This window comes from Marmota monax, unplaced genomic scaffold (genome assembly GCF_021218885.2).
Source record: "Marmota monax isolate L192 unplaced genomic scaffold, Marmota_monax_Labrador192_F-V1.1 WCK01_AAM20220418_F8-fsc00246, whole genome shotgun sequence".
In the NCBI taxonomy this organism is placed as follows: domain Eukaryota; kingdom Metazoa; phylum Chordata; class Mammalia; order Rodentia; family Sciuridae; genus Marmota; species Marmota monax.
Window position 1 is genome coordinate 818392 of NW_026694838.1, and position 27708 is coordinate 846099.

Consider the following 27708-nt stretch of genomic DNA (forward strand, 5'->3'; position numbering starts at 1 on the left):
AAATTACTGAGCACCATTCCCCAGGCAGGACACTGTGGATACAATACCAGATTTGGATCTTCCCCTGGGGATCCTTCAGTACTGTGGGAGGAAAATTCATCGCATAATGAAAGTTATACCTATGGCTAGTCTTCATAGGGCAGCTCTACAGGATTTTAAGAGTATATATCACAGGCCTTGCCTCAGTCCCAGAGGTCATTTCTTCTACTCCCTTCCATCCTTGGGCCATCACAATCTAACCTGAACATCAGCCAACGTGAACCCCTTTCCAACTGAAATCAAATCTTGTCACTTTTTGCTCAATGGCAATGTCTGTCTGTACCATACTCTATAAAAACCTTCATGAGCTTTCATTCCTCCATCCCCAGTATCATCTTTACTCCGCCCCTTGAGCTTACTCTATCCTGGCCTCAGGAGATTCTTACGAACCTATTTTGATGGTTCCTGCCGCAGGGTACTAGCAGTAGCTGGGAATATCATCACCAACTGAGCTACTTGGGTCTTCATCTTGAACTCTTGTGTTTTATGGACAACTTCTGCCCTGAGATCAGCCTTGATTTTCCTAAACTGTTCTCTGTTGTATACTCAAGCCCTCTTACCTGGTTGATTTCCCTCTATAGATTTACCCTATACTATAATATGCATGGTTATTCAATTTGTTGTCTATCTTTTACTACCTGAGTAAACCTTCCAGAAGAGGACTGCTGTATCCACTGCACCGTCTGGTTAGACCATATCAGGAATTCAACAGATATTTTTTTGAATGAATAATGAATGACTTTCTAAGAAAGCCATAATGGAATTTGAGATCTCGTGGTGAAGAAGTCAACAATTCAATATTTTAAGGGGAATAGTCAGAACTGAAAATAATGAAGATTGTACAGAAGGTCATAAATTTACTTTACCCAGAGTTAATAACAAAAATGTTTAAGAAATATAATTTAGTATCCTCCTCCTGTTGTTAGAAGAGAAAAAAAAATATGATAATCCATGCCACAGATGATTTCCCAGTGTTCTTATTCTGCTGTCTCTGTCCTCTGTATGCTGCTCAAAACCATTAATAAAACTGTAGAATCCTTTTTGCTTATCCATCTACTACATATTGCATATCCTTGTCTCATGAAAAAAAGTTGGAAAGGAGCTCTTCTCAGGTATAGAAGCATAGAATGGATGCAAAGTGAACAATTATGCAAGCAATATTACATGAAATATGTTTCAATAAAAATATGAAACCAATGAATCTAATTTCATTACCAATAGCTATATAGTTAACTAATTTTGACACGGAGGAAGAGCTTTAATTCATGTTTAATTGATTTAATGGTGAATCAGATCACCCAAAGTCTGAAGGCTAAACTCTTGTAATGGGCAAGGTCCAGTCCTGTCAGGCATTACAAATCCCTGGGTAGGAAACTGCACGCATGTGCAGACATGCAGGCACAGAGTAAAACCCCACATGCAGTTGGAAAATGGCTTACCTAAAGCCACTCTGGCAGCTGAAGCATCATAATTAATCCAGAAAGAGACCCAGGAGAGGATTGTAATCAAGATGGAAGGCATGTATGTTTGCAGGATGAAGTAGCCAATATTTCTCTTAAGCTTAAAGCTGAGGGACAATCTGGGATAGGACCCTAGAAAGGCAATTTCAGAATGTTATCATTATTAATTAATAACTACACAATGCTTTCCATTAAAATCCATAAACATTTTGACATATTCCCTAAATTCAATTCTAGCTCTTGGTTTAGGAACTTGTTTTTTCCCTCCAGCAAAAATAGTCTGAGAGCACTGGGGTTTATTAAAATTATTAGAGCTACTCAGTGGCAGAAGCTACTCAGTGTGGAGTACATCCAGTATTCACCAGTGATTAAAAAGGATTCCTGCTTTTCCCTGCTCAGCGCCATACACTGCAGGAACAGAGACTGATTCTCTGCCATTGTGATGACAAGACTATTTGGGAGAACCTTTTGTTGCCTTTCTTAATCGTCCCCCAGCAAGTTCACCCTACAGCTTTTCTCTTACATAAGAAGAAAACTGCATGCTCTGATCATAGAAAATAAAAATCCCTTCTGTGTAGATTTTCACGTGCATGCATCCTTTATTAGTTCTTAACAATTTCAATGCCCCCTGATCCACAGGATGGTGAAGAATCATTGCTTTTGAGCAACATTTTTGGGGAAAACAACTAACAGTATAGGTTACTAAGTCTGCGTTTTTGGTTGTAGTGATCTAGGGCATTACTCTTTGGATGAGAGTCACGGGACAGCACATTCTTACAATATAAAAAGTTCATGTTAATGCACTGCATGGGAGATGCTTCCACTATTTGAGAGAAGCTTTATTTAGTCTTCTTGGGCTAACATGCCTTAATATGAAAGTAAGGATATTTGAAGCAGCAACTCCTTCCCAAAGAGCTTTAGGGGTTGAAAGATTCTATCCTTTGGAAAAGTTTTCAGTTTGTTTTCTTTCCTTTATGTTTTGGTCTGTTTAGCGATTTGGAGGACATCCCACTTTGGAAATAGTGTTTTTTAAGCTAGAGGCAACTTGGTATATTGACCAAGTCACACAGCTCTTGCTTTAAATGGTTTTTGGTTTATAGGGACAAGAAGTATCTGAATTCTTAGCAGAAAGGTGATTCTATATTTACTGTTACAGTATTAGCCACTACTGTGCTAATGGGGTTCACTTCAATGGAAAAATACATAAAGTGAAGCATTCTTGTAAGATTTCAATTTCTTTTGCTACTAAATTAATATCTAGCAAATAATTGTTTTCCTGGTTTTTTTTTTGTTTTAAAAAAATGTAAAAAATTATGTTGATGACATCAAGTCTGGCAATCTCCAGTCTCAGGGTTGAAAGGGCCAAGATGGCAAAGACAGTAGGATGATGTCAACGTCTGGAAGGGGCAGAATGGTGAAGATCATAAAACTCTTATCCTCTGCCCTGAGGACTTCCACTGCGTCATTCTAGGCCCCAGGATGATCATAAGTTCTCAGGAATGCATCGAGCTGGGACCTCTCTGACTCAGGTCTTCAACTCTTCTGTATCCCGTTTCTAAAATCTTAGTCCCTTCTCTAGCATGAGGCACATGCAGATGACCCTCTGAGCTTTGCTGGGGCACCTTCTGGAGAGGAGCTGCCTGGGTTCTATATGGAGCTGTAGGCTCTATGGGGAGCAGCGTTTTCAGCAGAGCCAAATCCTTCAGAGTCATGATCCTTCCTGGGACAGGACCTCAGTGAAAGTGAAGCCTTTTGACAAACTATGATGAAGATTCATTTCCCTGATACGAACCTGTGGAGAAAACAACCTTCTTGGTGATAAGTTTGTAGTCTACGATGGAGAACTGCGGGAGCTCAATCTTGGTTACTCCTGTCACGGCATTGTCATCCCCACGCCAGTAAAACTCAATGTCATCAGTGGTATATCCATCTGTAAAAGGAAACACACACCAAAAAAGAAAAGAAAAAGAACATCTGTTTAGAAAAGCAACTTTAAAAGCTACACCTAAAGGTCATAATGTGTCAAATACCATAGTCAGCATGTAGAGTCTACTACCACATTAAAACCCCCTACAGAGATCCCACAGGGAAATATGAATAGACCCTCATGGGAAAACACAGGTGTAGAGAAATTAACTACTCACAGCCTCTTGCAACTGGGATGTGCAGATGGGGCTTGAAACTAGGTTTATCTGGTTATAAACCTCACTTTAGGAAACGCTTTCCTATCACGTTACCACATAACTCTAAATTGCACTCAAAGAGGACAGAAGAGGAGAAAACTCATTAAAATGATCAGTTCAGTACTGAAAGCTACCAAACACTCCCCAATAATATAAAATATCTGAATTACAATATATTTGGCTTTCATGTCAGAAGAGGAATGATTATGAAGAAGTGGGTAATCAATTTTTCAATATTCACATACATGATCTCTAAATTTGATTTTATAACACATCCAATTAAAAACATCCCCAAATCAATATAACACTAATTCCAATAGTTCTGAGGAGCAGCATACATGCTATGTACACAGTTATTTATCAGATACCTATGGTGTTCATCAGTGCAGTCTCTGGGGAAAGGAGTGTGTATAACAAAGACCTCTTCTTTGTTCCAATGACATTTTCAAGCCATGAGTCTGAGTACAATTTCAACAAATAAGCATAGATATCAATAACTAATACTCAAACATCTAACTGTAATGAATAGCCCACACTGGACCACAATCAGTGTGATACATGGAAGTATGCAATGGAGTCCAGTGTATATTAATGACATTTTACAAACTTATTCACCCCTTCAAAAAATCTCCCCAACAAAATGCATACATTTGCATATATTAAATTTAAAGTGATACCATATTTATCTCTTCAAAGAACTTTTGCATCTGGATTGTTTACAAGTCTAAGAGGCAGGCAAGTCTAAGAGACACGCACAAACAAATCATAAAGATTGTGTAAGTTCTGGGGTTGTGGCTCAGTGACAGAGTGCTTGCCTTAAATGTGTGAGGTACTCGGTTTGATCCTCAGTACCAACCACATAAAAATAATAAAATAAAGGTATATGCCCATCTACCAATAAAAAAAAGATCATGTAAGTTATTTGTCCCTTGACATGTGACTGCCCCAAAGGATAAGTGGACTTTTTCTAAGGTTTCAATTTTCCTCATATGGACACATATACCATGGATCTAGAACAATATCTCAAATGCAATCTAATTTCTCATTGGTTCTTTATACAGATCTCTGTTATAAACTAGTTCAGTAATAGTGATAATTCTACCACCAATAAACAATTTAGAATAACAGAAAAAAATGTCAATAGCTCCTAGAATCAAACTAGGTAGTTAGAAGAGCATCCTAACATTGAAAGTATAATGTCTAAACATAAAAAGGGGTATCTTTGAAATAGGAAGATAATCATCTCCCTTGAAAGCAGCACTCAGATTCTCCTTAACTTCTATGATAAACATATAGATGTTATTAAATCCCAACCACCACTGACTGATTCAGTTCACAGGCTTCAAGAGCCATAAACCCATCCTGTTCATAGAGAGTTCAAGTACAAAACCCAGGACCCTGGGCTCATCATTTCATGTTCCTGAAAATTCATCAGAGATTCCTAGTGAGTTAGCCAGCCATTGGCCTAGGGCCTGACTGTTTAGAATAAGCAGATAATTCTATTGTAGTTGGCATGTAAAAACATTGAGAACCACTTGTCTAGCAGATAAAGAGGAAGATAATGAAAAGAATTAAAATAATAGCAAATGAACTTATTGAACACTGCCATAGATATTACTGGGAACTCTGCTAAAAAAACCCCCAAAAACTTTACTTTCACTATTTCATTTAATCTTCACAATAATCATTCCACAGGGAGCAGTACTTATATGCATTACAACTATTAGACACCCATAATTAGTTAAAATTACACATCTGGGGCTGGGGCTGTAGCTTAGTGGCAGAGCACTTGCCTAGTATATGTGAGGCACTGCGTTTGATCCTTAGCATGATATAAAAATAAAGAAATAAAATAAAGGCATTCAGTCCATCTACAACTACAAAAAAGTTTTTTTATTTTTTTAAACAATGACACATCTGATGAGTCAAGAACTGTTGTCATGTAAATGTGACTGACCCAAAGAAAGAATTTTCCTACTGCATCTCCTCTAGGAAATACCAAACATGTGTACAAGAAAGTAATTATCCATTTTTATACAAATAAAATGCAGCCATCTTCAAAGAAAGAGAATAAGAAAAGGGTCACCTCAATATTTCCCATAATGGACCAAGTCTAAGCTTAGGAGGAGGATTTTTAATTCTCCAGATTCCTCTCCTCCTTACCTTCCTCAGTATTTACCTTCTTGTGTCCATTACTATAAATCCTATCACAGAAACTATCTGCAGGTAGAAGAATGAGAATATCTATGCCAATCCAACTCAGTGGTATAGGAGATACACCACATGCAGAAACTTTACCAAGAATAATACGCTTTTGTCAAAATGCCAGATGTTTGACAGTGTTTGCTAGTTAAAATGTGGTAGGGAGCAGGTACTAAGTAAATGTTATGGAATGGATAAAATGATAATCTTATACAGATGTGAACTTGGGTGGGTGGTTGTTTCTGTTGAAGCATTATCCAGATGTTCATCCACTGTGAAGAGATGCAAGCTGTTCACATTTCTGTTCCCTGCTCTTAGCATGGTCCCTGGCACAGAGTTGGCACTAAATAAAGATTGTTAAAATTAATTTGAAGAATGTAATAAGAACCTTTAAGAAGAATCCAGAGGTTCTTTATTTTATGTTTCTCTATATGACAGTTTTGCCTAAATTACGTTACTTTTTTGTTTCCTATTTTCTCATCTACAAATTGGGACAATAATAATGGCTGCTTCAAAGAGTTTCATGTAGGTGAAAATTATATGTTTAAAAAGGTACTTGTCATATAATTATTATTATAAATTTTAGCTGACAGTATTTTAATAAGAATTATAAAAAATGAGCATCTAGTTGCATACCATTTTGACACCAGTTCTGCACATTATAAGCATTTTCAAAAGGAGAAGCTTAGCTGTTTGACCACATTATGCAACTCTAGGAAAGTGCTTGGACACTGATATAATAAGAAATATGAAGGTTATTTTGATGTCTAAGGTTTTAGAATTCAACACAATGAAGCAGCATATTGTATACCCTTCTTATAAGCTACTGCAAAAGCAAAATCACCTGAAATCATTTTGCTTAGCTGAATATGAAGTGTTCTGGGTGGAAAGCAACTGGGTTCTTTTACATCATCCATTTCTGAAGACAAAAAGTGAATGATCCATGACACAGCCACGGTGGGTCAAGTTCAAAATCCAGTTCAGTGAACTGCATAGGATTAGCTTAAAGTGGACCTAGTTTTCTTCTTATTTTCAGTCTTCTCTGGAGGAATATTTAACAGCCTTTCAAAGTGATTAAAATGAAAAGAAAACATATGCAAATATATATGACCTAACTTTTACAGCTCTCATAATGAGTGAAAAATAATTGGATTCTTTTAAAAAGATATCAGTAGGAGATGCACGAAAGCCTTTCATTTATGTATTGCAAATCAAACCTATCTTTTATATTTTATTCATGGAATTCCAGAAGCTGAGTCATTCAATTATTTTATAACATTAGCATAAAAAATGTAACCCACATAATAAATTCAGATGGTCTATGAATAAACTAAAATATAAATTCATTGTCATTTACCATGAGGAATTAAAGTTATATGACATGCTAAAGCCTCTGATCAAGAAGGAAAAAAACACACATTTATAAGTTTATAAAAAAAATGAATGATAGATACATTCTCTTTTAAATACCGATAAAAACACATACTCCACAAGATCTAAGGAACAGAAATGCCATTTTAAACACATCCACAAAATAACTGAATACATTCTTACAATTGTGACATTATTTTATTGTATAACATGATATGTTAAAAAAGATTTTCTGTCTCTGCTGTCAGTGTACATGCATATTTGTTATTTATTAAGTAAATATTTTGTTTCAGAATAATTTATCATGCCAAAAGTCAAAGCTGTACCAAGATGTTAAATTATAGGCAGCTATGAGAACACTGGAAAGAAGTAAATTCCCAAATGCCTCCATTTATGTTTTCCTAGTGGAAAACCAAAAAAGTGAGTTATGGTTTTTAATCATTACTTATTTAATATTTTGCTCCTTGATTGGGTTAGTAAATGTATTAGGGCAATTATATATATGGGACTTCCCATTGCATCCAACAAAATCACAGTCACTTCTCAGTGGTTTTAACCTGTGGATTCTGTCATCATACCCTGTTGGGAATGAGTGAGAATTTAGAGTCAGTGTTATGTCAGTTCACATTAGATACAGGTGGTTTTGAGTTTTTAAGAATCATCTCAAGAAACGTCTTACCTCAGATATTCTTCCCTTTATGTGACCACCACAACACTTTATATACTTTCTGAATCAAATGCTTCAATGTTAAAAAGATTAGCATGCAACTGCCTATCAGTATTTAAAAATTTCACGTGGTTCCTATTATTAGTCTGAAAGGAACTATTGGTAAGTCTTGATTTATGTTCTAAGAGTCATTAATCCTATAATGTGTTTCATGGAAAAAGGATTCCACCATCAAAATATTTGAGAGTAACAGCACGTTTGGGCCACTTGTTATGTAAAGTCACAAAACATTAAACACAACAAAGAATAGAAGATTTTGCAATAAAGAATCCATTTAATTCTATTTAGCCATGTCATAACCCAAATCTATTTTACAAGATAATTTTTAGCATATAAAAACACCCACCCAGGTGTAATCATTCCTTACACACTGGACAAATAATGAAGATTTTTAGGGACCTTAAATACAATCCTTTTAAGTAATGACCCCTACAGTGAGGTAAACACTTGAAAAGCCCCACAGTCCATCTGAACCTTATTTTGCTTCTTTAGTAAATACTTTTTTCTCCAAAAAAGTTTCCAGAAGAGAAGAAAACATCTTGAATAACACAGAACTGCCTTGTTAATGGAGCAAGGCATGGGGCAGGTGGGGGGCATCGCAAACATTTTACATTTTAGGGAAGTAACAGGATGACGCGCTCAGCAAAAAGACAAACAGCTCAAGTGGCCCTCATCAGAAGCTTATGGGTCCGCAATCAGAAAGGAATCACTCCATTCACAGACCTGGATGCTCTGCTAGAATACAGGGTTTTCTTCAGGAAGCAAAGAGAAAGACACACACTTGTCAGCCACTGCTCTTCAAATTCAACAGGGTGAAAGTGTTTCAAAAACACTCTGATGACTGCCCTGACTCCTTAATTGCATCTTATTCTCTCTGCTCTTTAGATGGTCTGCTAGACACAAATGTTCAGCTGTCAAATCATTTCTAGACCTCAAGCAGTTTAAAATAATTGGCCTAGGGTAGGTCAGAATTGATTACCTAGTGTTATGCAGTGTTATCTTCGTAAAGACACCATCAAGTCATGGCCTAGCATTCAAAGATAACCTATCTGTGTGTGTGTGTGTGACTGCCACTTTTATTTATTTATTTATTTTTATTTTTATTGTTGGTTGTTCAAAACATTACATAGTTCTTGATATATCATATTTCATACTTTGATTCAAGTGGGTTATGAACTCCCATTTTTACCCCATATACAGATTGCAGAATCACATCAGTTACACATCCATTGATTTACATATTGCCATACTAGTGTCTGTTGTATTCTGCTGCCTTTCCTATCCTCTACTATCCCCCCTCCCCTCCCCTCTTCTCTCTCTACCCCCTCTACTGTCATTCATTTCTCCCCCTTGTATTTTTTTCCCTTTCTCCTCACTTCTTCTTGTATGTAATTTTGTATAACCCTGAGGGTCTCCTTCCATTTCCATGCAATTTCCCTTCTCTCTCCCTTTCCCTCCCACCTCTCATCCCTGTTTAATATTAATCTTCTTCTCATGCTCTTCATCCCTACTCTGTTCTTAGTTACTCTCCTTATATCAAAGAAGACATTTGGCATTTGTTTTTTAGGGATTGGCTAGCTTCACTTAGCATAATCTGCTCTAATGCCATCCATTTCCCTGCAAATTCTATGATTTTGTCATTTTTTAATGCAGAGTAATACTCCATTGTGTATAAATGCCACATTTTTTTTATCCATTCGTCTATTGAAGGGCATCTAAGTTGGTTCCAGTCTTGCTATTGTGAATTGTGCTGCTATGAACATCGATGTAGCAGTGTCCCTGTAGCATGCCACTTTTAAATTTAAATCTTATGATGAAAGATAATAGAAAATCTATAATAATGAGGTAAACTGTCCAATTGTGGGCTTTAAAGAACATTTCTCCATTCAGATTTTTAATGCAAAGCTCTGTTGTTTGTGTTGGGTGTAGGATTATCTGGTGGCTGTTTCTGCAAGTGTAGCTCCACAATGTGTTTTCCTAAGTTTTAAAAAATTATTTTTGGAGAGATTAAGCAATTTGTGTAAAGATCCATGCTAAAACTTTAAAATATTAATAAACAAAAATAGCCACAATAAACAATTACAGCAACTACCAAGTGCAGAATGTAGAACCCTACGCACCTCTTTACACAGTCCTGTCTCTATAGAGAACTGGAGCAGGCTATGGTTATCAGGATCTTACCTGCATCTAACCCTGATTTGCCCAAATGAACAGTCTCTAAGTACTAAAGTAATACAGAAGAGCTTGAAAAGTTTTGGCTTAATAAATAGGTCAGTGCTTTTCAAACTTGATGTGCATAGAAATCACCTGTAAATCTTGTTAGAATGAAGATTCTGATTGAATAGTGAAGCCTGAGATTCTCCAGTGCTTACAAACTCCCAGAAGAGCTGATACTGCCTGTCCATGGACAGTCCTTGATATAGCAAGGGGTTAAAAGATTTTACAGAGTGATTGTTTTTTACTGTGCCAAAGGAGGCAGGCAAGGAATATCTTGGATATAGCCTGAGCCAGAGTAGAACAAGGTTTTTTTTTTCTGAAAAGTTTTATGAGGTCCAAAGTTAAAATGCCTTTTCCTAGTTATGCCTTTCTTATGAGGGATAGAGAAGTTTCTGATGCTGTCTATCCAGAGGCCTGGTTTTCATTAATGGTTTATGACCAATAATCATCAGCAGGCACTAACAACAGAGAATAGGAGATGGGGTTAGGTCCAAAATTTTTCTCATTTATATTTATACCAGTTTTATTTAAATGTTTAGCTTTATTAGGACTAAGACTACTGACCTCTTTAGACTTCCTCATCTTTTATTTATATTCCTCAATGGATTAGTCAGCAACCTTTTAGGGATTTCCTCTTTCTCCAAATTACGCTACAAAAGTGACTACTGTGGCTTTATTTAAAAAACAGACCGATAATGCTATTTCTATGCTTTAATAAGATGAAACAATATGAAAAGCAAAAATACAGAAAAATTCCAGATGGCCTTCCCAGTTGGTCCAGAATTAAATGAGAATTCTTCAGTAGGGTATTTGAAACTCCATCAGGTGGCTTCTTTGTGCAGCCCTGTCTTCAATTATACTTCTTTCTCTTTCAAGTCTTTCATCCACTACCCATCCTCTTCAGCAACCCTCAGTAACCTCCTGACTCTCAGTTATTTCCAGCTATTTGTTACCCAAAACATTTTCCCACTCACATCAAGTGTCTGCATCTTCTAAGGAACAACTTCAATTTCCAACAAGACCCTGTCTCATTTTTTTCTCTTTCCTTACCTCATGTTTCTATAGCACTCCAGCTTGATTTCTGCTACTGTGCTTCTCACAGATAGTTTTGCATTAGAGAATTGGGTGATGTGCTGGGTTTTGCCACTATCTTATCAAGAGCCATATATGGTCCCTCTCTGTGGCACTTCTCTTCTTGATAAACGTCTTAACTCAGGGTGACACTGGACTAGCTTGCTGAATTGAACTGTGAGTGAACATACTAACACCTTGGCCTGTGGTCCATCAGATCCACTTTTGACAGGGTAGTCATAAGCAGATGCCATTCGCTGAATGGCAAGTGACTGGGATGGCAAGTGTGAATGCCACTGTGGTTGGATGCAGAAGTCCTGCGCAGTGGCCTCAACATCATTAAAGAAAGGCAGTGCTGCCAGTACCAGTCCATAAAAGGAAGCTATCAGGCTGCAGCAAAGGCCTCTGTATTGAAGCAATCTTCCTGAAGCTGCTTTTAATACACATTGGCATTCCTGAGACAAACAAAAGTACTGTTTGAGTGGTCACAGCCCTCTGGAAATGACTTCCTGGGGGCTGGTAGATTTTGGAAACCAATCTGCCACACAAGTGTCCAGAGAGAGCCGGTACATACAGCTCAAAGGCAATAATGCTCCCCTGGTGAGAAGTGGGTATAGCCACAAAGAAGAGTTTGTTAACTCAGGAGTGATAAAACAAGGCCGATTGAATGACCAAGGCGATATATACAGCTGTGCAATCTAGTGCCATCAGCTGTTATTTCAACCCATCTGCTTCCTAATAAGGGGTGACAAGGAAGTAAAGGACAAGCTGGATGACGTCAGAACTGATTTGGGCCTCTCATCTTACCCCATTCTTTTGCATATCTTCACTGGGACATGGGGTCAGCTGAGGACTTGCTTATTTAAGGGATGAGAGACAGGATGCTCTTGCAGAGAGATTTTTGATTTAAAGAGTTGTTTGTGACATGGGTTGTAAGTATGCATCCTCACTGATAAGAAAAAAAGTTTATATTGTCCACACACTGTGGACATATGCACCTAACATGTGCTTGTATAATGCCTCCTGTGAGTACTCAATAACTCTAATTCATGTTTCCTGGTAAGGTATGCAGCTCCTTTACTCAACTGTCTCATTGAGAAAACATATTCTGTAAATTTGCAATCTACATAGCTTGGCATGGTGGGTAGTGAGTGTCAGATGTGTAGTAGGTGTTTACTGAGAGGGACTGGAACTGTGCTTGGTGAAAGGCTTATGTAAACAGCAGGAGGGAGGCCACAGGAGCTGATGGCTTACATGCTGCTCATGCAGACAGACATGCACCATTACATATGCCATTGCTCTTTTGTCTGGGGGAGTCAGGAAGAGTTCACTGAACTGAGCCAGAGTAAGGGCTTCATCAAATAGCCACTAGCTCATGTTTTCAGAGCATTCCCTGTGTGAAACCAAGTGCTTCATGAGCATTACCTCATCTAGGCCTTAATAAAACCCTCTGACATAGAAACTGTTTTCCTTATTTTACAGATGAGGAACCTGCAATTTAAAGAGGTTAAGTCACTTGCCCCAATGTCAGAAATGGGAACTGAATTAATTCCTCTTTAACGCTTGCACTCAATCCCTCAGTTACCATATTTATCATCTCATGTATGATTCAAAGTCATATTTTTTAATTATTCTGTAACGTGGTGGAAATATTTCTTTGCTGGTTCCTCTCATTGTTTCCACTCCGCTTTGCAATGTGACTCCTACCATGAAAGGGAAGACTACCTCCCCACACCTTGAAGCTGAGCAGCTATAGCCACCTGCTTTAATCAAAAGGAATAGTGAGCCTGTTCTGAACATGGGCTCTGAGATGCTTTGCAATGCACCCTTACTCTTCGGCAACCCTTCTGGATGATGAGGGGCATGTGATCAGTTACCTTCACTGCAGCAGACAGTAAGTCCCCAGCCTACCTGTGAGAGGACAATAGATGCATGTGTGAGAGCATCTAAAATCAGCCATGCCTGGCAGAACCTCCCAGCTGACCTGTAGCCCATGGAGCAATAATAAGGGCTTTTGTTTTAATCCTCTAGATTTTGGGTTATATCCTTAAGTAGCAAATACTAATGGAGAACACTAAGTTCTATTTAAAACAGAAAACAAAGCCTTCTGTGCCCCGTGGAGTAGTATGGAATATACAACTTCACTACCAGGATAGCATTCAGAAGCACAGCTGAGAACTGCTGCAGGGGATCTCCCACTGTTTAATGAATATTAAGAGGCTGAGCCATATGGTGTAACAAATCAGAAGACCTACCTAGATTTCTGTCCCTGTCCTGCTATATATGAGCCATAGAACCTTGAGCAATTCATACACTCAAACCTCAGTTTCCACATCTGAAAAGATAGTCTTGTTCTAATTTACTAACCCGCAAGTTTTTGGTCTCAGTTGCCCTTCATGCTGAATAATTACTAAAGACTACAAAAAACTGTTGTTTGTATGAGTTATGGCTATTGATATTTGCCATGCTAGAAATTAAAACATGCATTTAAAGATACTTATCATTAATTAGTTGAAATCAACAATAGTATCCTATTACTTGCCAATATCAACAACAATTTCTGTGGAGAATAATTATATTTTTATAAATAAAAAATATGAACAGAGTGTATTTTTTTCAAACTTTCTCAGACTTCTTTATTGTTAGGGATTTAACAGATAATAATTGTATTCTCATGTTTGCTTCTGCAGTGAGTTATTGCAAAAACTCATTTCATGTAGCCTCTGGAAAGCATGGCTGTACAGTGTGAGAGAATGAGAGTAAATGAGACAGATACAGTTTTGGCACTGTTGGGAAGGGAGCTTTGACCTTGAGGACATCCTGAGAAGGTCTCAGGGACTCCCAGGTATTAAATAAAACTAAACAATTCATTAAATTTCAAATCACTAAAACTCATTCCCAAACTAACAACCTTGTTTTCCTATGTAATACAAGTAAAAATAATTTAGTCTTGAATAGCTAAAGACTTAAAGGTCAGCTTTATGTCTCAACTAAGTAAAAAAAAAAGATATATAATCAAAATTCTTAAAATTTAATGTAAATAATGTGATCTCCTTTGATGACATGGAATTGCATTTTTATAATAGGAAACTAATACATTTGTTTACAATTGAAGGTACTGTCCAGCCATATCTGCCTCTCCATCAAGTAGAAGGTCTACATACATATGTAGATAAAGTAAGCTGTCACTCCCTTAGTGTGGCCCCTAATCACTGGTGCAATTTATGCACAGAAACAGGACCCTGAGAGTAGTTTCACTAGTGAAAAGCTGGGAGTTCATATTGGAGACTTCTAACACGAAATAAAACATTCTCATCTTTAAAAAAAAAGGTATATAGAAAATGGCTTAAGTTAGCACAGGTAGTCTTGACCAATGTTCATGTACATCCTTTTTTCCTCCTAAACTATTGATTTTATTCCTGATTTGAGAAGAGAACAATTCCTTAATAGATAAAAAGATAACATTAACACTGAAGAAGAAATATAGGACATGGAAAGATATAAAAATTAAATAATCACCAAGAAAAGACTCAAATTCAGCCAAGCTAACTGAAGCATCCTTAGGTCTTCATTATCTTTTTATTCAGTTTGGATAGAGAGTTAGCCTGCTGTGGTGATTTTAAAGATAAGTATAAAATTTGCCACTATTATCACTCACAAATGGTGGGTACGTCTTTCTTCCCTTCCCGTGGAGCTTGGGTTGGACTTAACATTGTGCTTCTCACAAACAGAACAAAGTGATGGAATTTCACTTGAGGTTATGACAAGGCTGAAGCTCCTTGGATATGCTTGTGCAATTTTTCTGTCTTTCAGGTTCCTTGCTCCTCCATGATGTGAGCTGCCCCATGGAGAGACCCTCGTGTTAGGGAAGTCAGGGAGGCTTCCAACCAACATTCAGAGGACATGAGGTCTTTAATCCAATGGTTCCTAAGGAACTGAGGCCTGCCAACACCCTGTGAGGCTGGAAGCTAACTCTTGCCCATTTGAGCCTTCAGATGAGACTGCAGCCCTAGACAACAGCTAGACTGCAACCTCATGACAGACTTAGAGCCAGAGTCACCTAGTGAAGATAACTCCTATTCCCCAATTTCAGACACTATGAATAAATGTCTGCTGCTTAAAGTTTACAGGTAATTTGTTAGCCACAAATAAATAAGTAGTAAAACCTTTTACGACATAAACACTCAATGAGCTAAGTATAGAAGAAATGTTCTCAACTCTTAAAGACCATCTGACCAGCCCACAGTTAACATCCTATGCACTGGTAAGAAGTGGAAAGCTTTCCTTTGATCAGAAGCAAGATAAGGAAGTGCACTTTCACAACTTGTACTAAACCCAGCACTTGAAGTCCTCACCAGAGAGATGAGGAAAGAGAAAGAAATGAGAGGAATACAAATTGGGAAGGAAGAACTTAAAGATCTCTGTTTGCAGATGACATGATCAGACATATACACCTAATGTTGAGACTGCACTGAAAAGTGACAGAACTCACACATTCTGTAAAGATGAAGAATAAAAAATCAACATAGTAATCAATATTTCCATATATTAACAATAAACTATCTGAAAAAGAAATCAAGAAAACAACCCTATTTAAATTAGCTACAAAAATAGTTTGGAATAAATTCAACAAATGAGGTGAAGTAACTGCACAATGAAAAGTAAAGAACTTTGATAAAAGAAACTGAAGATGATACAATAAATGGAAAGACTCCTGAATGTAAAAAATAAATGTTGTTGTAACATCTATACTACCAAAAACAGTGCACAGGGTTAGTACAATCCCTAGTAAGGTTCCAACAGTATTTTTTATGGAAATAGGAAAAAAAATCAGAAAATTCATGTGGAACCAAAAAAATCCTTCAATAGCTAATGCACTTGTAAACAAAAGATGATAGTTGTTCTTTGATGCTTGAGTTGAGCTTTTCTAATGGGTATGCAGTAGAAGCTCATTGTAGTTCATTTCTTTTTCCAACAGACTTAAATTTGAGGAATAGTTTTCTCTAAATCATGTTACCTTTAAAGAACTACAGTTTTATCTATAAATGGTTTTGATGATAAAAGGAAAAAAAAACAAAAGAGCTAATACTACTGATGTAGAAAACCAGCATTTAAAACAGTGGCCACAGGAGTGGCTGGGTTGTAGCTCAGTGGTAGAGTGCTTGCCTCGCACACATGGGGCCCTGGATTTGATCCTCATCACCACATAAAAATAAACAGATAAAAATAAGGATATTGTGTCCATCTACAACTAAAAAAATTAAAAACAAAACAAAAAAGCAGTGGCCCAGGACATTAAGTATAATTCAACTCTGCAGTGTCCCCAAATTTTACAGTGCCAACAAATCTCCTCCAGAGCCTGTTAAATATTTCTGGTCTTGGGCTTGACCTCTTGGAGACTCTAACTGTGGAGACTTGTTTGGACCCAGGAGCCTTTTTCATATTTAACAACTGTACTAGCTGACTCTGACTCATGGGTCACATTAAGCATAAGAAGAAACTGTGCTCTACAGCTTGAAAAAATCCTTAAAAAATTCAAGAATGCCCTAGTAAGTACTTACATTTTCTTATACATGGGGTATTCTGAGAGTATAATTTTGAGATCTAAAAGAATAAGTAGTATTCTTTCCTTCTGTCTATCTATCTACCTACCTATCTGTCTATCTTTCTATCAATTGCAATGATGACCTTTTCACCTTTCCCAAAGCAACTTCCAGAAACTTGTATGAGATCTCCCCCCCAACTCTAATTCTCCCTATCTCCCACTAATATCATAGAATATGACTGTGACGGCATCATCTCATGCCTGGAAACCTGGCTAGCTGGCTTCACTCCTCCCACTTTTAAGACCCTACAATCTAGAGGAGGCAGTGAGCTTGAAAAGAATAACTCAACAATGTCACTCTGCTTAAAACTCCCAATAACTTCCCATTTTACCAAAGAAGTAAAGCAAACATCTTCATAGGATTGACTTTTGTTCTGCCTACCTCTTTGAGGATACCTTCTACATTTTTCTTTGTCCTTTTAGCCACGCCGATCTAAACTTCTCTTTTGTTCTTTAAATACTAAATGCTCACTCCCCTGTCTCTGGGCCTTAGCACTTTCCTGCATTCACTTCATGCAGATCTTTAGATGGATGTCATCTGTTCTCCATCTAGGCTTGCTTCAGTGACCCCCTCATGAAGCCTGATCTCCTTGTCCTATGGTGAGTGTCACCAGGACCCCCCATGATAACTGCTGAACTGCTTTCTGCAATATTTCCTTGCTTAATGTTATTTATAGTTGATCACTCAGAAACAATCATATAAGTTTCTATGGGTCAGAAATGTGTCTCTCTTGTTCAATGTGGGGTGTGTGTAAGAGAACGAGCATCTATAATATTGATTGGTGCCCAGCTGGTGCTCCAAACAAGTTTTTGAGAGTTTAAGATGGAGTTCATTCTTAACTGTTGATTAACGAGTATATAATAGCTAAAATTGGTCTCATCATCTACAACATGTTCAAATAAACTGAAAGCATCTTAAATAGATGTGAAGTTTAACATATCAGAGGAGCAGATGAACTTTAAAAAACCACATAAAATATGAACAAATATACAAACAAAAGATGTGCTCATGGTTCTTGGTTTAGATGGGAGCTTTGCCAAGTGCATGAAAACTTATTTAGTATTAATATTACAAAGTAACAATCCTTGCAGTACTGTCTTTATACAACAGGGTGATGATACTTCTGTAAAGTGCCTGATTTGAGTCACAAAAATATCTTACTCAAAAGTCAACTTATGTTAATAATTTGCTGACATAACAACTTTACTTCTCATACCTTAGTCTGCTCTTTTCTTAAAAATTCATTGATTTATTTTAATTGGGTATATATGATAGCAGGATGCATTTTGAATCATTGTACACAACTGCAGCACAACTTTTCATTTCATTGTACACAACTGCAGCACAACACAATACAGCATTGCCCCATGAGTGCAGTCATACATGTACCTAGGGTAATAATGTCCATCTCATTTCACCATCATTTCTGCCCCCATACCCTCTCTCCTCTTTACCCAAAGTTCCTCCATTTTCCCCATGCCTCCCCCCATTACAGATCAGCATCCACTTATCAGACAGAACATTTGGCCTTTGTTTTTTTGAGACTGGCTTACTTCGTTTAGCATGATAGTCTCCAACTCCATCAATCTACCTGAAAATGCCATAATGTTATTGTCTTTGAATGCTGAGTAATATTCCACTGTGAATTAATACCATAATTTCTTTATCCATTCATCTATTGAAGGACATCTAGGTTGGTTCCACAGTTTAGCTATTGTGAATTGAGCTGCTTATAAACATTGATGTGGCTGCATTACTGTAGTATGCTATTTTTAAGTCCTTTGGATATAGACTGAGGAGTGGGATAGTTAGGTCAAATGGTGGTTCCATTCCAAGTTTTCTAAGGAATCTCCATACTGCATTCCAGAGTGGTTGCACCAGTTTGCAGTCCCACCAGCAATGTATGAGTATGCTTCTTCCCCCACATCCTCGCCAACACTTATTGCTAGGACTGGAACCTCAAGGTTGTCCAACATTACAAGGCACGGTGATGAATATATGGTTTTAACACACAATATACAGCAAGAATGAGGTAAATGGGAATGAAAGACAGACTGTAGGATCAACACATTTACATGATTAGGATCAATTGAAGGCAAAAGTAGACTGATAGTCACTACATTTTTTTTTCAAATTTGTGAATTTACCAAATGTGAGCAAATTGGCACTTGAAGAGGCTAACTGAATCTCAGATTTTAAGATGGATTATAATAAAAGCACCAGAATAATTTCACATCATTTGAAAGTAGCCCCATGTTTGACAAGGCCCTAGATGATCTGAATCTGGGTTCCATCCATCTTTGTAATTTATGCTGGGTGCATGACAGACTGTAGAGGATGGCAAGGGTGGATAAATTACTACTTCCTTATCCCTGCTATGGATGATTATACTTGAGTGGTTGTCTGCTTCATGCTGTATCAATCATACTCCTTTGCTAAGAATCTGGACTCAAGATGTTGAGACAGGCAGTTCATTTTCAATGGAATATGAAAAGATCATACTTTCATAGGGAAGGACAGAACAGGAACAGAGAGACCAAAGTTGGCAATGAGGAAGTGGAGGAAGCCCATATGCAGAAACAGAACAATGAAGTTGTGGAAAATGTGGATGGGACTCTTGGGAAAATCAGAGGGTGCCAAGAGAGAAACAGAGAGCTATTCTCATTCTAAAGTGTGGTTTAGGTCCCGGTTCACAAAGAATCCTGGATATCCTTGGAGTCCTAGATATTCCCAGAGAATATGGGACATTCTTTCGAGGAGGTCTCTAAGACTGCTTGAGGCTATGATCTTATTCAGGAAATATTCACTGCATGTCTACAGTTACATGCATTATAAATTATAATTGAAAAATTTTAAAAAGTAATTCGAAATGTGATTTTAAAAAATTCTAGTTGTTTGTATCTAGGGTTACTAAAGAAATGTGCCAGGTATTGCTATTTGCACTCTGCTATGTGCCAGGTATTGCTATTTGGGAGAGAGACAATATTCGGTATGTATAACAAATTGGTAAATTACATACTATGTTTGAAAATAATGTAAGGTATATGTGCTTTGAAGAACTGAAAAAGTAAAGCAAGGTAAGAAGTATCTATAGTCTTGGAAGGGTACCAAGGTGCCCTTGTTTCCTTATAGGAGATCTGGCATCTGGACAAACATAAGTGATGAAGGATTCAGCCATGAGCCTCTCTGTGGAAGAGCATCCCAGAGACAAAGGAAAGTCAGTGCATAGAAGCCAAACCAGGATCATGGGTGGTGCACTGAAGGAACAGAGTCAAATTCGGCATGTCAAACTGCCACAGAATGAGCAAAAAAAGTAGGAGATGAAGTTAGAGAAGATGGACATGTAATATAGAATTTCATACACTATTGTTTGAAATGTGTGTGGCTTCTACTCTGAGTGAGGGCTTTAAGCAAAAAAAAAAAAATGACATCATCTGGCATGTGGGTTAAGAGATTATTTTAAGTTTCTATGTTTAAAATGTTCTACCTGGGCATTGGTAGGATGAAGGGACACCAGTCAAAGTGCCTCCTTACATCCATGTAAGTAATAATGATGCCCTAGAGCAGGGTAGAAGCAACAGAAATGATCTGAAGTAGGGAATGTTAGAAATATTTTGAAGTTCCAAAGAGCACTGCATGTAGGATGTAAAATAAATAGGATGGACAAGTATGATCCCATGGTTGCTGTCCTGACCTCAGCAAATGGAAGGATGAGTTAGCACTAACTGAGATGGGAAAGGCCACATGTATTGTGGGTATTGGAGAGAAGATATAAGGAGTTTGGTTTCAGGTATACAAAACTGTAGATACAAATTCTAGTATTTGGGGGAAAAGTTTGGAGTGGAGATAAATATTTGTATGCAATCAATATGTCTATTATAGTTATAGCTATGCACCTTTGTGAGATAGTTTACAGAAGTGAAAGTAGACTAGCAAGGATTTTAAGAACTCAGCCTTGGTGTAAGCTGTATTAAGAATTTAAGCTAAAGAGAAGAGAACCATAAAGTAAAAAAAAAAAATGAGGAAAAAAATGATAAGTAAGGTAAAGAGGAATCCTGGGGGCAGGGGTTTCCAAAAATTTAAAGAAGGAAAATGTAAAACAGAAAAGAGTAACCAACAGTGTCAAGTGATCCAGCTAAACAGGTCCCATGAGATGAAGAGTACCCACCTGAGTAGGCAATGTAGACGTCATCAACAATGATGACAGGCACAGAGGAGTCATGGTGGAAGGGAAAGGCATCCTGGGATAACTTCAAAATAAAATGGAAATAGATGACTAAAAGAATTTTGCTACAGAAGGGGACAAGAAGTGGCACGGCAACTAGTGGGTTTGTTGAAATGAAGGTTATTATTATTTTGTTGTGTGTTAAATTGGAAGAAATAATAGCCTTCTTATAATACTGTCAGCAGCAAATAAAAATTGATGATGCAGGAGAAAGGGTGAATGGCTGGAGCCATGCCCCTGAGTGGGCAAGATGAAGAAATTATATTTAGATGTAAGTATGAGAGCAGCTGGGACAAGGTGGCTTTGTGGGTGTGGGTGGGTGGAGGGGGTATTCTAAGTCCTCCTATGATGATTCAGTTTTCTTAGTGAGGTGGAAAGCTAGACCATGGCCAAGAGTGAGCATGGTGGAGGAGGTGTTGAGGAAGTAAGGAGAGAGGAGAGAAACGATGAGAGAGTTGTTTAGATGAGAGGGGGAATGAAGGATCAGACAGGTAAGACACTGCTATACTGCAACATTAAAGTTTTGGCTGAAGTTTATGGTCATGAATAGAAAGTAGGACCAGTCACTACTCTTTACTTGAGCTTTTTCCTTCTTCATTTCTGCAATACCTTAACCAGCATATAGAATGGCAAAGAAACAGCCTTCCATACTGGGAAATCCACAAGTGGCAACTTTCACTTGATATTTTAGTGATGAGAATCTCGGGTACCATTATGTGGGACTATCTTTTGTTTATATTGAAAATGGGGGAAAATCCTACTTCATTTTATCACATCTAAATACATTTAAGCATGCTTAATCCAAACTGTTGCAGATCTGTGGGTAAGATGTACTATACAAAACACAAACATACACATATACACATTCGAAACTCAACAAGATGGCTTGTAAAATATTTGCTATTTTGCTTCACCTATGTCATTTTGTAACCATTTCTTACTATGTAGAGTTGACAATAGAATGTATTGTCTGGAGACCTCTGAAAAACACTGATAAGCATCTGTAAATCTCAGATTTGTTTCATTGATGCTAGTACCATTGTAGGTTAGTTTGAATTGAAGTGACCTCAAAGGAATGAGGTGGCATCTCTACCACTTTACATGCACATTTTCTAAACTCATGATTTCTTCCTCTCAGGGTAGGTGGATGATGGAAGGATAGGTATGTCTTCACTAGCACATGGTGATGATAGATAGATAGATAGTAACTTGAAGTCTCTTTTTGAAACTTTACCGTTCCTTGTGGTAAACAATGCTTTGGGTTTTGTCTTCATAGAACCATCCTATGAATGAATTATGTTATCCTCATTTTAATTTAAACATGTCAAACATATTAAGAACTGCAGTGTACAATATAGTAGAAAGGAGATACAAGGGGAAAATCAGTGGGGTTAATGAATCTGTAATAACTCCAGCTATATTTTATCTTTTAAAAATGGAAAAGAGATGGGTCAGGGCAGCACACAGTATAATCCCAGTGACCCAGAAGACTGAGGCAGGAGAACTGTAGGTTCAAGGCCAGGCAGGGGAACTCAGGGAGACTCTACCTCAAAATAAAAATAAAAAGTAGTAGGGATATAGCTCACTCACTGGAATAGCACCCCTGGGTCAAGCTCAGTATTGAAGAGGGAGAGAGGGAAAGATAGTGAAAGAGAGTGATTATTTCCACTATAGCAGTCTACTGAAAAGTCTCAGAAGGGACCAAGCCTGTAGCAATGCACAAAGCTGCTGCCTTCATTGTGGTTTCTAACTGTCATTTCTCCCTAAATGCTACTTCAGCTATGTAGAAAAACAGCTGTCTCCCTGACTGGAGCAGGAATAGCTGACCATATTGGATGAACTTAGAACATCTAATCCTATTTGAAGGCCCAGAAGAAACCAAAGAACACTAGAGTTATATCCCAAAAGCTCAGGTGTTGACTTAAAGAGGTTCCCCTTTGTAAAAATAAGTTATGCTTTGTATATCAATAAAAATGAAATCTGCAATGCATCAAAATATTACAATATATTTAAATTCAATTGTGCATGCACACACGTAGACACACATATACCCTACAATGGTCAACACTTTAGAATAGCAGAGAATCAATTCAGTATTTTGAAAATTGGTAAATAAAAGGAGGAACAAAGTCTTGTCCCTTGTCTACTATGATTAACAGCTAGATTATATGAGGGAATTGTGTTTCTATAAATATTATAGCTAATAAATTAAGAAAGAACAATACTAATTGTATAACTGACCATTCTTCAGTGAAGTGGTAAATGTAGGTTGCTAACATCACAAAAAGAGAGGAAATCAAATCTTATGTATCTCCTGATGCAAAAGCAATTCTCACTATGAAATATTTTTTTTTTGCAAAAAAAAAAATAATAATACAACTGAAACTTGCTTATGGTCTTAGACCTTAACACAAGCTTGGGAGAGCAAAATATCCCCCAAAACAAAACACTGAGGGAAACATACAAAAGAAAAGAGATAAGAACTCTTTAAAGAGTAGCACATGACCATAATGCAATCAGCATTCTCTCAGACTCTGGGAAACTCTAAATTAAAACATGAGTCAGGTTCTTCCACATAAAAAATATAAGGGAAAAAAAAGGATAAAGAGGAGGAGGCAAGAAATTACACATGAAAAATTAGTTAAGAACAATTACAATGCTGTGAACATCTTAAGTCTTAATTGAGCGACCAAATTGTTTTAAACTGAGATAATTAAAGATGCATGAATACTGAATAAAATTTGGGTGATATTAAGAAATTAGTCCAAATTTTTAGGGGTAATAATTGTTTTAATTCATGCTTTAAAAAGAGCTTTGATGTTTTGATGTTACAACTGAAATTCCTGTGGATACAATTACAAGATGTCTGAGATTTGATGGGTAGTGGGGGTATGGTTAAGACCACAGATTAAATAATAAGACTGTTGGGCTGGGGATGTGGCTCAAGCTGTAACACGCTCGCCTGGCATGCATGCGGCCCAGGTTCGATCCTCAGCACCACATACAAACAAAGATGTTGTGTCTGCTGAAAACTAAAAAATAGATATTAAAAAAATTCTCTCTCTCTCTCTCTTTTAAAAAAATAAATAAATAAAATAAATAATAAGACTGTTAAAGCTGGGTAGTGGCTTCATGAGAGCTCATTACAGTATATTTTCTATTTTCCTATATGGTTAAAATTTTCCATTGTCAAAAAACAAAACGAAAGAAATAAGACAGAATATGTTTTCTGCTCATGGACACAGAACAAGTGTAGAACACAACTGGGATTTAACCCCAGATCCATGGCTTGCTTTATTATTTATTTACTTTAGCTGCAACTTCTTCTTCCTGCAACAATATGAAACATTTGAGTTATAAGGCAATCCTTAATCTGCAGTGCAACAAACTATATTTACAAATAAGGCCTAATGGGATGTTAGGAAAAGTTTGGCTATTCAGAAAATAGCTGTCTATGCTTCAAAAGCCTAAGAGGCTATTACTGTCTTAGTCATAATGTGATTTTAGTCAAAGACGATTCTAAAAGAAGTTAACTTTCACTATCTGTGTTCTGTTTATAATTTCAACAAATGAAAGGGAAAAAAGATTTGTTTATTTCTGTTTTGCTGGGGATTAAATCCAGGGCCCTGTGCATGCTAGGCAAGGGCTCTACTACTGACCTACATACCCAGCCCCAACGTACACTGTTTTTTGTAAAACTCATTTATCTCTGCTTCACATTTTACTCAGGGTATTCAAGTGATAAATATCACACAGTATTTTTTAAAAAAATATAAGGCCTTTAATATTCATTCTATCAATGTACAAGCTTGGAATAATACTTATTAATTTACCTGATTATACTACTTTTAATACTACTTCAATTTTCATTTGTGTATAATGAGTAGAAAATATACAAAAATCAATTCTTTATACTTATATGGACATGTATATAGGACAATCTATGCATGTGTGTACATTTATTTGTATTATTTGGTAATCATTTTAATTTTTATACTCTGTAGGGTTTTCCTCATGGGTCATGTGTTAAGTTCATCTGGATATATGATAAATAGGAAGACTTTAGAACACAGATACGTTTTTTTTTTCTTTCTGTGCTATTTACCATGTTATACCCATTGCTTAAAACAATCTAATACATAGCAGTTTTTAATAAAAAGATAATGAATGGACACATAATTTTCTAAGCTGAATTTCAAAGTGATGATATTCAAAAACATGTATAATGACAACATACATATGAAAATTTGGATTTAAAGCAATTTAAAAATATTTTATTGGACCTTTATATGCATGTCTTTAGTGAGAAATAGAAAAATTATTTATGATATAACACACAGACTTTCATTACCAGTACTGGGGGACCCTCCAAAAATAAAAAAAAGAAGTCATTCTAGTCACTATAATGATTGCATATCATAAGTCAGATTTCTTGAAGTTTATTTTAAATTACAGATTAGTTTTGATATTCTTTAAGGAACTCTTCAATTATATGATAAAGTCACTTACCCAGAAAAACCATTTAAAAAGTGTTTTCAAACATTCTTTTATTAAGAAAGGCTTTCTGGGTTTCATTAGAAGATAATCTCACAACCAAATGTCACTTTCAAGGACTTCCTCCTGTCTTCAGTCATGATCAAAAATGTATGCTTTTTCAGATGAAGAAGGTTTTGGACATGTTAAGGCAAGTTACTGGTTCCAAGGGAGCCTCAGGCAGTAGTGGAAGGACAGCTGAGAGGGAGAGTTAACAGAAAGGACAGACCAATGCTCTTGACCATAGACTTATGATAATACAGCCTAGATTTCTGTTTTTGCTTTGTCTGCCTCTAAGATACATTCCACTTTTACAGAAAGAATAGTGACTGACTCAATATTTTTCTCACGTTGAACTTTCAAGATCCAGATTAAATGTTTGTTAGACTCGATCTCTTACCCATATTGTTTCTCCTTTCCTGAATAATTACAAAACAAAATTTGGAATGTTTATCAAACATTTCAATTTGTCTGATAATTGTTTCATGCCTATTTGTATCATTTTTTGAAATGCATGTTAATGTAATAGTGTTGCATGTCTAAGTCACTCATAATATGCTTAATATGACCTCATTAACTACAGTCTTGTCACCACCACCAACTTCCTCTACCTTTTAATAACATAAAATGTGACAGGCATGTTTATGCATGTGAAGTATCCCCATTAAAAACATTATTATCACAGTTTTGCAGACAAAAAGAATTAGAAACACAAAGAGGTTAAGATATCTGCTCAAATTAACTAGTAAGTAACAAAGCCATAATTCTCTTTGTTGCCTCTTCATAGTCAAAGTGTTTTCTTATTCACAGGGCTTTGGAGCTTCCCTTGTTAACTGTCTTGTTCAAGGAGGATGCACATGAGCCTTTTATACAGTGTAATGAAAATGCTGGTAATTAATGAGGCGCTATTTTATTTTTATTCTTGTTATACAATGGGTTTTGTGAATGGCCTTTCTTTCCGTCTTTGAAATCTGACTACATTGCACAACTTGGGATGATTTTTAGGGATAGGTTTGAGCCCAGGTGGGTCCTCGATTCACCTACGGTTGGCACATACTGTGTGCTTCATGTGTCCAATGAGATGGCATCAAAAGTTCTCAACTCATCTAGTAAGAGTTCTACAAAGCCAGCTAAGTTGGCACTTTAATATCAGGGAGCATTTTGTTCTGGCCAATTCCTCAGATATTCAATGATATAAAAAGTAACCTAGATTCCAAAGAATACAATAAACCATTTCGAAAGGAAATGACAGTCATAGAAAGGGAATCTCTTTCAAAGTGCATCTGAAATGAAAAGTATGACTGGCACAGCTAGCTCCAAGGCAGAATACTGCTGATGAGGCAGTGACCAAAGAATACCTATTATTTCTCCACTGTCGAAGAGTTTCTATGTTTCCGTTGCTCTTAGCTATGAAATAGGAAGCTGATTGTTCTCCACATTTGGATACTTGAATCTTATTCAAGTAAATGTGCACAAAGACCATAAATTTAGAACCAATCATTTGAAATTATCTGAACAAAATCAGCAGAGATCTAATTTAACAACAAATTTTTTTTTCCTATCCAAATACCAGTCATCTGGGTACCTTGAGAGCAGGGATTACAGTCACTACTGTCCCCATTTGCACATGATTAATGCTCACTTAATAACTGACTGAAAGAAAGCATGCAAGAATGCAGAAATGTCCCCCATTTTTTCATAGAAAAGTCAAAACAGGGTCATAAGGGTAAGTTAGTTAAGTCCAATTTGTTGAAAATTATTAGCAAAAAGTATTGTTTAAAGAAAAATATATTAGGTTAGAAATTCAGGTATTGCTTAAGGTACTTTTCATTGATAAGGGGAAACTTTGTGAGACAATAAACATATTTTCTAATTTGTTAATCTTTCAGGATCCTGATTGGGAATCTTGTGATATCTGTAGTCTATATTAAATTTCAAATTCTGCTCTATGTATTTTTTGAAATCATAGTTTAACATTTTATAGGACATTTTCTAATTGTAAATATAGAGGAAATTTTCTATACACGATTTTTAAAATACATTAGAATGCTACAACTTATTACAAAGACACATG

General features: G+C 36.7%; 1 protein-coding gene across 2 annotated transcripts in view; it reads right to left on the bottom strand.

Annotated features, from left to right (window-relative positions):
- Gabrb2 (gamma-aminobutyric acid type A receptor subunit beta2) overlaps positions 1 to 27708 on the bottom strand; it is a 232899-nt gene that overhangs the window by 40845 nt on the left and 164346 nt on the right. For both annotated transcript variants that reach the window (XM_046426269.2, XM_046426267.2), the window contains exons 7-8: positions 3292 to 3429; positions 1479 to 1631 (exon numbers count right to left, since the gene is read on the bottom strand). In XM_046426269.2, coding sequence (XP_046282225.1) covers positions 1479 to 1631; positions 3292 to 3429 — 291 coding nt within the window. The remainder of the gene's footprint in view (positions 1 to 1478; positions 1632 to 3291; positions 3430 to 27708) is intronic.